Source organism: Callospermophilus lateralis, chromosome 6 (genome assembly GCF_048772815.1).
Source record: "Callospermophilus lateralis isolate mCalLat2 chromosome 6, mCalLat2.hap1, whole genome shotgun sequence".
NCBI classification, from domain to species: Eukaryota; Metazoa; Chordata; class Mammalia; order Rodentia; family Sciuridae; genus Callospermophilus; species Callospermophilus lateralis.
In genome coordinates, this window is record NC_135310.1 from 15,720,505 (window position 1) to 15,735,018 (window position 14,514).

Sequence of the window (14,514 nt, forward strand, 5' to 3'; positions counted from 1 at the left end):
ATAAGGCATGGGAGAGGGGAGAAAAGTGGGAAAGGATAAGATTCTGTGTATTTGTGGTGGACTTGGCTCTGTCATATAGAAGGACTTGGCTCTGTCATAGAAAAGGATGGGATTCTGTGTATTTGTGGAGGACTTGGCTCTGTCATAGAAAAGAAGCAGTGGGTAGGCAGGTCGATGATGGCTGCGGGTTTGTCTTGTGGAAGTTCCCTTTTGATCATTTCTATTTTATCAGTGAAAGAAGAAGTAAGTCATTATTGAGAATGAGAAAGAAGGGGGAGACTTGAAATTTTTTTTTCTTTTTAAAGAGAGAGAGAGAATTTTTTAATATTTATTTTTCAGTTTTCGGTGGACACAACATCTTTATTTTATTTTATGTGGTGCTGAGGATCGAACCCAGCACCCCACGCATGCCAGGCAAGCGCGCTACCGCTTGAGCCACATCCCCAGCCCAAGAGACTTGAAATTTTGAGGCAAGAGTGGAGAGTAGATTATAGTTCGGAGATGTAAGATTGTTGGGCAGCATGAAAGGACCCCCTGGAGTGGTCCTGGTTTTAGAGTGAGAGAGGACTGTGTGTTGTTTGGTCTAAGCACATTCGGCTGCAGGAGTGCAAGCACAAATTAGGTGAGTTATGTTTAATTAGTTGTGGTTATGTCACATGCATGTGGCGGGGGACACATGGGTTTCACAGGGTAGGAAAGAGATGATGATGGTAAGCTGTGGAACATAGAAGCTAGGTGTAGAGGAAGTGATGTCAGGGGAATGAGAAACAATGAAAAGGTGGGTGGGTCATCTAATTGTAGGTCCTGTTGGATTGAGAGAATTGTTGGCCATGGGTAGTAGAAGGAATGAGCTGGGAAGATAGGCAGTAGTGTTTGGAGAGTCGACTGGGTGAAATTGGGAATGATACAAGGTTGTACTAGCAGATTTAGAGAGCACTGTCCAAGAGAAATATGCATGCCACAAATCCTAAGCATTCTAGAAACTGCATTGACAATAGTAAAAATAAATGACAATTTTATTTAGCTAACTGTATCAAAAAGTATTATGTCAACAAGTAGACAGTATAAAAATTATCGACACATTTTCCTTTTTAAAAATGAAGTCTGAGTCTATACTAGCCTCATTTCAGGTACTTAGTAGACACATGTGCTGGCTGGGTGCCACTGAATAGATCAGAACATGTGATTGTGGGAGTGAACGGCTGGGTGAGAGTGGAAAACAAGGTCACCCAGGAAAAGAGGTCAGAGCTCAGAGGCCAGGGCATCAGAAGGCTCATTTTCACTGCCGACCTGCACAGGTAACAGAAGCCACCAAGAGTTATAATGAGAATAATATAATGTATGTAATTTATTATGTGCTTTTGTAATGTTAGGGTAAATTTTTAAATCTGGTATACTTTTTTATCTTTAGTTCATTCAATTCAAACTTCACTTAACTCTAATGCATTCTGGTTTTTAGCAATGCCTAAAATTTGTGTGTGTGTGTTGGGGTGTGGGAATCTGTGTCTTTCTCAGCAAAGCTACAGAGAAAACATACTTCTCCTTTGTCCTGTAGCTTTACATTTTTGTGGAGGGTTTCACATAGCTCCCATATTAAAACAGTTGTTAGAATGTGGAGGTAAAGAATGTGATCAGAGACAGTGAAAGAATCCAGTTCTGTGTACAGATTTCTAAAATGTTTTATAGTTTCTCCAAAATGTACTTGTTATACTAGCAGGGAATAGTACTAATTAAAGGTGAACTATATTACCTAATTTGAGGAAAACAAACAGAATAACAGCTTTTGAAGATATTTGAATGCAGCAGGTTCTACCTCATAAACATCACTGTGATTCATAATTGTCCATATTTTTCTTGAGGGAGGCAATATAGCATAGTGACTTGCTAACCAATTAACTTCTGTGAACCTCAGTTTTCTCATCTGTAAAATGCTTCACTGGGTTATTGTAAGGTAACATAGAGCACTTGGTATGTAGAAAGTAATGTCTTAGTCTGTCTCAGTAATTTCTTTGCTTTTTTACCAACAACATTTTTCTGAAATACATCTGACCTGTGGATCTCAATTGAAAGTTCTGGTTTCCCTCTGTCCATAGATACTCCATAGGATGGCCTGGCATGGTGGGGCACACCTATATTCCCAGCCTCCAGGGAGGCTGAGGCAGGAGGATCACAAGTTCAAAGTCAGCTTCAGCAACTTAGCGAGGCCTAAGCAACTTAGTGAGGTCTCTAAAATATAAAAAAGGGCTAAGGATGTTGTTCAGTGGTTAAGTGCCCCTGGGTTCAATCCACAGGTACCCTCAAAAAAAAAAAAAAAAAGAAAGAAAGAAAGAAAAGAAAAGAAAAAGAAACTTCATAGGATCACCTAATGAATCCTCTTGGAATCTGCTCCTGGCTCCTTTTCCGTCCTCTTCTCCTTCAGCTCCCTGCTCCCTCCCCTGAAGTTACACTCTGTTTGTCAGATAAATAATACATTGTACATGGTCTGTTTGATTTGCTGATCCCTCTGCCCTTTCAAGACCCAGTTCAGATGTCCCCATAGTGACTGTGCCACACTACTTCTCGTCCTACACACTCCCTTCTCACAGACCCCGTAGTGTTTGCACATCACACTCTGTGTCCTGTGCTGGACTGTGAATTCTGAAGTCATGGGTCCATACTTGAGTCTGTACCACCTAACTTTTTTTTCTTTTAAGAACTGTTGTTGATCCATAGGCTTACTTTTGAAAGAACACATATTTAGAGGCTGTCAGTGTGCTCAGTGGTACAGTGCTTATTTAGCATGTGCAGAAGCGCTAGATTCCATCCTCAGCACTGGGGAAAAAAAGAACACACATTTAATACTGTAAATAAGAGGGGAAAATACTTACATCTGCAGTCTCTTTCCCTTGTTTAGACCCTGTACATCTGACACATCTGACCCCCTGTCAGGCCCAGCTCCAACCTAAAAAGCATCTTCTGTTTCAAGAAGCAGCTTCAGTTTTTCTGGGAGCCTCTCCCAGTTCTGCGTGTAGAATTGAGCGAGTTCCTTGTGTGTTTCCTCGACGTCTGGACTACAGCTCAGTGGTGGGGTTTATTCTATGAAATTATGGTGAGCAGATGAAAATGCCTGTCTCCTCCAGGAGAGGGGAGCTCCTTGATGGCAGGGACACTGGTCCATCCATGGAGACATCCTTGGCCTCACTGTAAAGGTTGAATGAAAGTTTTTTTTGTTTGTTTTGGTTTTGGTACCAGGGATTAAACCCAGGGCGCTTAACCACTGAGCCACATACCCAACCCCCCCCCCTTTTTTTTTTGGTTGTTGATGGAGCTTTATTTTATTTATTTATACATAGTGCTGAGAATCGAACCCAGTGCCTCACACACGCTAGGCGAGTGTACTACCACTGAGCCACAATCCCAACCCATTTTCTGTTTTTTGTTGTTATTGTTTTTGTGGTGCTGGGGATCAACTTAGGGCTTTTTACAAGAAAGCAAGCACTCTACTAACTGAGCTATACCCCACCCCCAAACCTTTTTAAAAAATTTTTTTATTTACAGACATGGTCTCACTGAGTTGCTTAGGGCCTCGCTAAATTGCAAAACTGGCTTTGAACTCGCAATCCTTAGCCTCCCAGACCTTTGAGATTACAGGTATGCACCACTGCACCCAGCTTTTTTTTTTTTCTTTTTTTAATTGAATTTGTAAGTATGGATTCTTTTAAATGAAATGCTATTGAAGTAAATTAAGAAAATTGTGTGTGTTAGTAGTTTTTTAATCTCATAATGTTCCATGTGTACTTATTTTCTCCAGTGCTAGGGGTTGAACCAGGGCCTTATTAGTGGCCGGCAAGTGTTCTACCACTGAGCTATACTCCCAGCCATACACATGTGTATATTTTTTAAACTTGTTGTTCTATTATAATTAGGTTAAGATTTTGTTTCACAGATTTTAAAAGAAATAAGCTTATTTCATAGAGAAATTATACCTACATATAATTTTAAAACACTAAGGAAACAAAACCAACTTAAAATCTGAAATCTTTTTCTTTCAGCGTGGGATGTGGTAATGCCTGCCAGACTTCTCAGAGCCCTGGCCAGATCCCACAGTGTATTATCAAAAGTACATCAGTGCCAAAGACGTGTTCATCTAACGTTAAAACCGCTCAAGGAACTTGAGGATACAATATGCAGCAACCCCTTGACAGTACACCAAAACTTGGATTCGTTCTTTCCTGTTGCAGCAGCTGGTGGTTTGAATGAGCCCCAGATCCTGGAAATGAACTGGAAAATATCAGATACAACCAAACTCTGTCCATTAAATACTATATATTGCCAGGATGAGAAAGCAGGTCTTCCATCCATGAAATTGTATCCTGCTCACAGGAACGGGACCCACAAACCTAATCTATTGGGTTCTAAGTGGTTTATAAAAATATTAAAGAGGCATTGTTCATCTACTTCAACTGAAACAGTTGTTCCAAAGCAAGACTTTCCGCAGATCAAGAGACCACTGAAAGCATCCAGGACCAGGCAGCCATCCCGGACCAACCTTCCAGTTCTGTCTGTGAGCGAGGTAAACCCAGTGTGGCTCTGACACTTGTGTTTATCACTCATTGCTTATTCTCTAAGCGAGCATGTGTTGCAACGCAGCCCTGCCCCTAATGCAAGAGATCTGGCAACCAACTCAGAATTTCTTTTAAGATCTTTGAAGCCTAATTAATCCAAACAGACTCAAAAAGAATTAGTGATATCCATAATGACAAAACATAGGCAATAAAAGATAAAAATATAGTTTATGAAAGGATTAATTATTGGCCTAAGAAAAAGTTATTGGCCTTTGGAAAACAGCATTGATTCCAATCTGAGAATGGGACTACAAAAAGCATCTATTTTTTCAAAAAATCAATCTGGAAATTCTTCATCATATTTAAAAGGTACAACTATGCAGACAGGTGGTGCAATGATGTGGCAAGGTGAACTCAAAAAGCAAGGAGCAAGAGGGTTTTCTTTTTTTTACCTTCTGAAGGTTCAAGAGGTTGTTTTACTCACTGCTAAGAGGTTTCTGGGAATTTTTTAGCAGCAATTTGCATTTCTCCTCTAGGTGATAAACAGTTAAGGTCAGGATTAGACACTTTTTTTGACCTTTGTGTTTTGCGTAATACCAAGAACTATGCCTTGTACTTAATGTTTGTTAAGTTGGAAAGCATGGAAAAGAGGTAATGAAATCTTTAACGTCAGTAGTCATCAACATTAAAAACAGAGCCGGGCACAGTGTAATCCCAGTGGCTCTGTAAACCGAGGCAGAAGGATCAAGAGTTTAAAGCCAGGGCTGGAGTTGTAACTCGGCGATAGTATGCTTTCCTAGCCCATGTGAGGCACTGGGTTCCATTCTCAGCACCACCCATGAATAAGTAAAGAAAATAAAGGTCTATCAACAAGTAATAAATATTAAAAAAAAAAAAAAAGAGTTCAAAGCCAGCCTCAGCAAAAGTGAAGTGCTAAGCAACTCAGCGAGACCCTGTCTATAAATAGAATACAAAATAGGGGTGGGGATCTGGTTCAGTGGTCAAGTGCCTCTGAGTTCAATCCCCACTACCCTGCCCCTGCAAAAAAAAAAAAAAAAAAGGAATATCGAGTTGGGCCTAGTAGCAGAGGCCTATAGTCCTAGCTACTTGGGAGGTTGTGGCAGGAGGATCGACGATCACTTGTGCCCAAGAGTTTGAGGCCAGCCTAGGCAATGTAGTAATACCTATTTCAAAAACTTAAAAAAAAATGTAAATATTTAAAACCTGATCATATCTTCTGAAGCTACTAAAAAGCAGGTTAGAATGTCTGTCTTCAAACTTTGATTCTAAGTATGTTCAATTCTGAGCATGTTCAGTATGTGTGTGTATGTGTGTATTTTTACAGTCCCTTCATGACTAATCATCAGATTATGTCATTATGAGTTCATGAATGATTTTTGGTTTGGAGCCTGGGTTGTTTTCTCTATTTGTGTTGTTTCTCTACACCCAAAATGTAAAGGACCGTCATGTGTGCAGAAGCTGCTCTCACACCCTTCTTCTTCCAAAAGCTTGGGTTGATCTGGGAATTTTAGCATTCAGGGGACAGAGATGACACTAAGGATCAAAACCTGAATGGAAGATCCCAAAGGAAGAGCAACTCATTTTTTCTCTTGTCAGGTGTACCTGCACAGTGCATTGAGTTTCTTGTGAAGAAGCTGATAGGGTTAAAGATGTCACCTTTTTTATCATTATTCATTGTGAACCCCCAAAGAGGCTCCATTTCCTTAGGCTGTCCTTAGATTTAGAAGCAGTTTTCCTGAATTCCATTTTTTATTTTTCTTGAAGATTTTCTTTTTCCTGTTTCTTTCCACAAAAGGATTTGAATTTTAAAAATTCAACACAATTTCAAATGAGATAATAAAAACATTCAAATTTAAAAGCAAACATTTAATGTGAACAGAGACATTTTACCAGGGACTTAGTAAGAACAATCTATCTGAGCATTTAGTTTTGAGACATCCAGTAATTAAAACAGAGGCAATCATTGGGGGTTGTACATTTCTTTTCATCTGAGTTGTGGTTGCATGGAGGGAGGTAGATACAAATAGATGATGTCTTAATAGAAATGGTGTTTATTTTGTGGGTCTTTTCAGAGGCCACATTGTGTTATGTAATAGTGACTTCATTAGGAGTTTCGCAAAACCAGAGTATGTTGCTTTTAAATTTTGAGTTTTCATTTAAGCCCATTTGATAAGGAAAATAAAGATAAAATATTATATTTCTAAGTGATCTGAAGTAGTATAAGTGTGGAGCTTTGTTTTCTGAGTATTTTACCTTTCATAGGAAGATCATTCTTCAGGCATGACTAAGTAGTCTGTCCCTAGGACACAAGGCTTACTTTTTTTCTGCCCCAAGTTGAGGGCTATTCCATTTTCCTGTGAATGTCATAGGACTGGTGACTTCTTTGTACAGGGCAACCCTTTCCATCACCTTTGACTGAGACAGGGCAAGGCCTCTGCTTAGTGTCAGGAAGCATGTCCGCTTCCTCTTGTTCCCATACTTGCTCTAGAGCAAGTATTTGGAATTGCCTGAGGTTTCAGTCACCCTCCAGATTGGAATTAAATCTCTACCTGGTCTCATTTATGGAAATCATAACCTGCTGTCATAGCTGAGTATGGCTTATAATTCAGCAGAAGAGCAATGGCAGTGCTCTTGAACACGTCCTGTCTTTCAGGAGCAGAATGCCAGAGGGTGAGACTCACTGGCCTGAGCAGCATGGAGACTGGCATCAGAGGGAGAATGATGGAACACCCATTAGTGTTTTTCAGAGTGACCTCATAGCATGTTATAAAATTAACTTTTTACAGAAAAAGGAATAGGGTAGAAAATACCGGAATGCATTTGCTATGATAAAGAAAAATAACTGGTTTATGAAGTTTCTGTGGCAGTTATTGGTTTTATCTACATATATGTATTGAGTATATAATCTGATTTCTCATTTTAGATTGTAGCCAAAAAGTTTGTAAGTAAGGCATTTTTTAAGATTTATTTTTTAGTTGTGATTGGACACAATACCTTTATTTTATTTGTTTATTTTTATGTGGTGCTGAGGATCAAACCCAGGGCCTCGAATGTGCTAGGCAGACACTCTACCACTGAGCCACAACCCCAGCCCATTTACTAGTAATATAATTTATATCTGTATTTGTATCTGTATTTTGTAACTTTGATCTACATTCAGTAGCAATAAAAATGCATATTTTCCTTATTAAGTAGTCTATTTTTAGTCATAGTACTTTTTTTGGGGGGGGGGGTGTGCCGGGAATTGAACTCAGGGGCACTCAATCACTGAGCCACATTCCCAGCCCTGTTTTGTATTTTATTAAGAGACAGGATCTCACTGAGTTGCTGAGGCTAGCTTTGAACTCAGGATCCTCCTGCCTCAGCTTCCCAAGCTGCTGGGATTACAGGTGTGTAAAACCAGCCTCACAGTACTTCTGTCAACAAAATATGGGGCGTTTTTCCTCCATCAATGAATTCTCCAACTCTCTAGATGCTAGTAAGATGTCTTACAATTCATTTCAGTTGTGACCCTGTATGGAGTTAGTAAGATTGAACTCAGTCTGGTAGAACTGCCTCCCATTTCAGACACCAGCCCCAAGTCCCAGGTTATAAATCGGGTTCCCAAGTCTACCTTCTTGAGTTTGGAGTTTGCTAGAATGGCTCCAGAACTCAGGGGAACAATTTAGATACATTTACTAAGACTCATGAACATCCAGGTGAAGAGGTTCACTGAATTTGAGAGGAGGGCCTGAAAGTTCCAAGCTTCTATTCAAGATTTGTTGTTTCTGGCAACCAGTCCCCCATCCTGAAGTTATCCCAGAGCCCACCAAAATCACCTTATTAGAATAAAAGGTGTACCTATCCTTGAGAATCTTCAGGGGATTTGGAAGCTGTGTGCCAAAAACTCAAGGCAGATATCAAATATTACAACAAAAAATGTTCCTATCACCTGGTATCCCTTAGGAAATTACCAGGGTTTAGGAGCTCTGTGCCAGGAGCCAAGGACAAAGACCAAATACAAGTTTATCCTAGAAAAATAGTAAAATAGAAATAAGGTTGTGATCATATACTATTTTTTCTTCAGAAATAGTGTATGAATAAAAAATTTTTTCAGAGCATGTGGTGCTGTTAGTATAAGAATCTTGTATAGATTTCTAGCCCCATCTGCTGGAACATGTCTTCTGTGGCCATAGAAACAAAACATACAGAAATATAGTGGTTCAGTGTTTTAACATAGGCCTAAATTTGGGGCCTAAATCCAGTAACTATTTTGGGTTGATTTGGTCCATCTATTTAAGAACAAGTTACTTATCCCCAAGCTAAAATCCAAAATTTGCTTTACATACATACATGTAACTGATGCTTAATAAATAAGGATTCACTGTAAAAAGCCAGGAAAAAAACTTTCTCATACAGTAACAGCACCTTTAATTAATAGTGGGAGATATGGCCAGGTGAAGTGGCACACACCAGTGATCCCAGCCACTTGGGAGGCTGAGGCAGGAAAGTTGCAAGTTTGAGGCCAGCCTGGGCAACTTAGAGCAGGGTTGGAGGTGTGGCTGAATGGTAGAATGCCCAGTACCACAAAGAAAAAAGGTGGAGGTGGTGGGGTTTCAAAGACAAGGCGCTCCATGGTTCTCTTTCCCTTTTCCAAATGGTCTTACATGAAAAATTGAAATTTGGAATCAAAACCAAAAAAAAATGTCAAAAAAGTCAAGTTTCAAAACTTGTGAATTGTCTGGTTTTAGAAGGTCACAACTTAAGAGTAGTATGGTGAGCCCTGTTAATACCTGTGACATTGAAGAGCTCTTTGAGCCAAACTAAATAGAAGATACTGAGAAAAGAAAAGGTGACAATCTTCAGACTTAGAATGGCTATGGAAAAAGAGGTAATGTTAAAGATTTATTTGTAGTCTGGAATTCAGAATGTATTTTCTCGTAGAAATAGTGATTGAATGACTTGCCGTGTTCCACCCACTCTTTGAAAGTTCAAAATAGCATGCATTTTAGCACATGTGGGCTGGGCCAGTTACTAAAATAAAGCAGATGTGACATTTGAGGTAAAGACTGTGTGGCTGCGACCTGGGACCGCTACTCAGCCCTAGTCCATGGTGGCCGGATCTCCACTTAGGCAAAAGATGGTAGGGAAATGTGGATTTTGTGTGAAATCTCTCAATTCATTGTTGACTTGTGACTCCCATCTTAGAAATGCTGTGAAGATCAACTCGGGTGGCTGTCGGAGCTCACAGTGTTCAGCACAGTTACAGGCTAACCCTCGTGGACTGGCCTTGGACTGTTGTTATCTTCTGTCTTCTCCTTTTTGCGCCTCCCCCCTGCTCAGTTGAAACCGGTCTTATTATCAGTCGCAGTCAGAGAAGGCACCCACCCTAACATGCTGTGATTTTGTCCAGCAGGCCACATCAGATCTGCCAGGTCTCACCGAGTAGCGCTGTGCCTTACCTGATGGTTCTGACAGGACTCCCTTTCTCTCAGCCAGCTTAAGCCCCATGAAGCCAGGCAGGTCTAGGCCATGCCCATCCTATTCTTGCCCTCCAGTGACTACCTGGTCTCTGAAGCGTGTCTGTGTGTGGTGTGTGTGTGCGCGTGTGCTCTTCCACGTGTGCTGTGGGAAGTAGCTCACTGCAAGAGGGGCTGCCTCATCATTCTCCACTGATTTCAGCTCATCTGACTTAATGTTTTTTCCTAATTATTTGGGGTGCTTCTGAATAGATACTTTGTTGATTTTTTGACATCTCAGTTTTTGTGGTTTCTCAAGTCTTCCATTTACTCCTGAGCTGCTTTTTAAGCCGCTTGATTGTGTGACAGGCTGAGGAGAAGACAAAGCAGGGTTAGCCCATTAATTGAGAAAGGGTAGGAATTAAGTAACAGGAGCCAGAGGAAGGAGGGACTTCACAGACTGCTTCTCCAGAATTTCAGAGTGGGAATGAATGCCTAGGAGCTGAGATGAGGAAATCCTAGGAAGAACTCAGTGACTCTTAAACTTCTTTTGACCAACTATAGTTCAATAAATATTGAACAGTCCTGAGAAATACATATTTATCAGCTTTTTTAAACTTTAAAATAACCCTATAAAGTAGGCATTATTATTCTTGATTTTTAAAAAAAATTTAATCATATTTTTGTCTGAATTCTTATGCTGATAGCTTTCAAATTTTCCTGACCTCTTCTCTGGTGAGAAATGTATTCAACATTTTTTGTACATAGTGACATACATAAGTAGACACATATGTGACAGAAAACTTCATATAGTAACATTTGCTCTTGCAATGAGTAATACACCATGATATTTTGTATTTTATTCTTTTTTTATATATTTTATTAGACTTTTTTTTTTTTTTTAAGCTGGCTTAGGTCAACTAAACTGACATCTGCATATGACAGATGAAGCTGCTTACCTCATGGTGGCTGGGAAGCAAAGAGAGAGAAAGAAGAGGGGCCAGTGTCCCTTTCAAGGGCACATCCCAGTGACCTAACTTCCTCCCGCTAGTTTGGACAATCACTGCAAATTGCTTACCATGTATATGTGGTATGGACACACAGGTATCTTCATGTCTGTACAGACAGGACCCCCAGCAAAGCACTGACGGACAGGACATGTTCTCAGAGTTGCAGATTTTTTTGTTTACTATTAGCCAGAATAAAGATATTATAATTCTTTTGTGGATTTTAAGGACATCAAATACTAATGTTGTGAAAGAGTCAGAAACTCTGGGTTGGAAAGCTGCTCAGGCTGCTTCAGACACTGCCAGTTGGAGCACGGCTTCCCTTTCAGGATCATTATTCCATCTTTTTGGCTAGCAGAAGCAAATGCTTCTGTCAATGAGCTGATATTTGTCTCTCTAACTTCTTTGTCTTCATACTTATCCCTTCTCTTGTATGAACTTTTGAGATGTTTGAAGAAAACTTGAGTTCTGGCTTTGCCAAATGAGGTCCCCTAAGTTAGGGACACAGTAGCCATCACAGATGTTTGAGCCTCTTGGTAACCCACCTTGTGCTCACAGAACCTGATGCACTGCACAGCATTTGCCACAGCAGAGGAGTACCATCTGGGAAATCTGTCTCAAGATCTGGTCGCCCGTGGATACATTGAAGTAACAAGCTTGCCTAGAGGTACTTCTGCTTGAACCTGGGGCCAAGTATGTTAAAATGTATTAGAAAATAATTTTCCTGTGATATTGTCCTAAGTTTGCATTTGTTAGCATTTCACTTTCTGTTGAAAGGATTGTAATCATAAAAGTGGTGTCAGATGTCTTTATAAAGAAATTAATTGTGTTTATAGAGCATTTGGTTCTCAGATTAAATTTATTCATAAGATCATTATTACTTGGGAAGATCAAAGGCTGTGTGTGGTAGTCATCTGTCTTTCACTATAACAAATACTCGAGATATAACAACATAATAAGAGAAAAGACTTATTTTGGCCCATACTTCAGAGGTTTTAGTCTGTGGTCAGTTGGCCCATTGCCTTTGGACCTGTGATGAGACGGCACATCATGGTGGGATCATGTGGAATCAGCTGCTTACTTATGACAGCTGGTACTTCTTCTTGAACCTGAGAAGGTGAGAAGAAAAGAGAGGAAGAAGAAGGGCCAGTATCCTTTTCAAGAGCATACCTGCAGTGACCTAACCTCCTTCAATCAGGCCATCTCCTAAGGTTCCAACACTTCTAATAATATCATGGTCTGAGGACCAAACCTTTGGTGGATGCTTACCCAAATCAAAGCCCCATGCTACTTCTTTTTTGTCACATTAAAAAGTTATTTTAGCATTATAAAACCATGAATTTGGTGGAAGGGCCTTTTAAAAAAATTCACCAGTCCATTAGTGAGACCCTTGCCTCAATTAAAAAAAAAAAATTAGAAAAGGGGCTGAGGATATAGCTCAGTGGTAAAGCATCCACTGATCCACCAGTACCAAAACCAAGTAAATAAATTACCAGTCCAATACTTCAACAAAATTAGTTAAAATATAATATAGTATAAGAAAGAAGAAAATTAACAAGTGAGGATTTTAGGATAGTTTCAGGTAGGATTCTTGAGAAGATATCCTGTTTTACATTTAAAAATGAATAACTTAGAACATTTTAATGGAAAAAAATTTTACAGTAATTCTCAAATTAGTCCACTACTGAGAAAACTTGAGTTTCCTTCAGAGTAGCAAAAATATCAGGGTTGAAAACTTTTCTGCTACAGAGAAAATTCTTTGTTAAAGACTCATAGATTGACATAAAAAACAGTTGAATGTCTTGCTTTTTCAGCTTTGGTGACCTCAACAGAGTGTTTATGCTGTTGGATGACAAAAAGAATTAGAATAACAGAGCCATGTCCAGAGCCCCTAAGATGAAAAGCTGCTTAGGGGTATTCATGGTGGGCACTGAAGGCTGTCGGCAGTGTGGCTCTGGGCATTACAGAGTTGGGAAATTGTATACAACTGTTTGTAAATAACTAATAGTATCTTAATTGGTATGTTAATATTACTTATAATATATTACAGAAAATTCATTTACTTACAAGGAATATTACTGTACTAATATGTAAATTAACTACTGAGTAATGAATACTGGTATGTGTTTGATAATATTTAAAAGGTTTAAATTATTAAAATAGTTGCAAATAACTCTAGTCGTAGTTCTCAGAGTCTCCTTGGTGTACAAAGTCGTCATAAGTACTTCTGTAAAAATTTACAGATGACTTTTAAACCTGTGTCACTTTGTGACCTCGTTTTGTTGTTGTTGTTATTATTTTAAACCACAGATGCAGCAAATATTTTGGTGATGGGTGTGGAAAGTTCTGCAAAAGAAGGTGATCCTGGAACAATATTCTTCTTCAGGTAACACAGGAAGGAAACCCTGTTGGCAAATGAGTTCCTGACCAAGTCCCTATAGACGTTAAAGGTTCATGTACCTCTCATAACAGAACATGTGTTCAAAATGTATTTGTGACCAGAATCTTGTTTTCTCTTTTTTGGTGGTGCTGGGGATTGAACACAGGGCCTTGTGCATACAAGGCAAGCACTCTACCAACTGAGCTATATCCCTAACCCAATCATCTAATTCTTTCTTCATCTAGCAGATCTGGAATCCTCTGGCAAATCCTCTTGGAAAAGTTTTGTTTTATTTTGGTACCAGGGTTGAACCCAGGGGCACTTAACCACTGAGCCACATCCCCAGCCCTCTCTATTTTTTATTTGGTATCACTGAATTGCTTAGGCCTCTAAGTTGCTCAGGCTCGCTTTGAACTTGCTGTCCTCATACTTTATCCCACAAAATTGCTGGGATTATAGGTATGCACCACTGTGCCCAGCAAAATAAACAAATTTTAAAACAAGTAAAGAGGGGCTGAGGGTGTGGCTCAGGGTAGAGTGGTTGCTTAGCAACCTCTGGATTCAATCCTCTGCACCTCCCCCCACACACACACCAAAAAAGACCAACTACTTGTCTTCTCCTGCTTTGTCTCTATTTGTAAATGTGGATATTCACTGAGGTTTAGGTAAAGTATCTGTCTCCTAGTCATCTCAGTGCCTATGTAGGACTCATGCCACCTCCCCTGCTGTTCTTCCTTCCTTTTCTTTCTTCCTTTTTTGTGCAAAATTTTCATCTAAATTTTTAGCCTGTCTTACCCCTCCAGAGACTTCAGATGGGGACCCTGACACACATACACTTACTCCTTTTATGTAGAGACTGTCTTGATACCAAATACAGTGGAGTAGTTGAATGATAATAATTATAGAAACCATATTTTTAAAAAAAGTCTCCCCACACTTGAGGAAGGTCTGTTATTCCCATCTTACTGCCAAGAAAGTGGAGGGTCAAACAGACTCAGTGAATTACCCAGGATCGTGAGACTCATAGGTGGCAGAGCAGAAACTTGTGGAAAATCTATAAGAATCCAAACTTGAAGATGGGCAAGACACCACAGCACTCGCTACTCCAGAGACTGAGGTAGAAG

General features: G+C 39.7%; 1 protein-coding gene across 5 annotated transcripts in view; it reads left to right on the top strand.

Annotated features, from left to right (window-relative positions):
* Rmnd1 (required for meiotic nuclear division 1 homolog) overlaps positions 1-14,514 on the top strand; it is a 44,524-nt gene that overhangs the window by 2,204 nt on the left and 27,806 nt on the right. For 3 of the 5 annotated variants that reach the window (XM_076858126.2, XM_076858129.1, XM_076858125.1), the window contains exons 2-4: positions 4,032-4,552; positions 11,569-11,677; positions 13,321-13,396. In XM_076858126.2, coding sequence (XP_076714241.1) covers positions 4,046-4,552; positions 11,569-11,677; positions 13,321-13,396 — 692 coding nt within the window. In that variant the 5' untranslated portion in view covers positions 4,032-4,045. Of the gene's footprint in view, positions 1-1,248; positions 1,340-4,031; positions 4,553-11,568; positions 11,678-13,320; positions 13,397-14,514 lie in introns of those variants that run through there. The other 2 variants (XM_076858127.1, XM_076858128.1) reach the window with 2 other exon arrangements.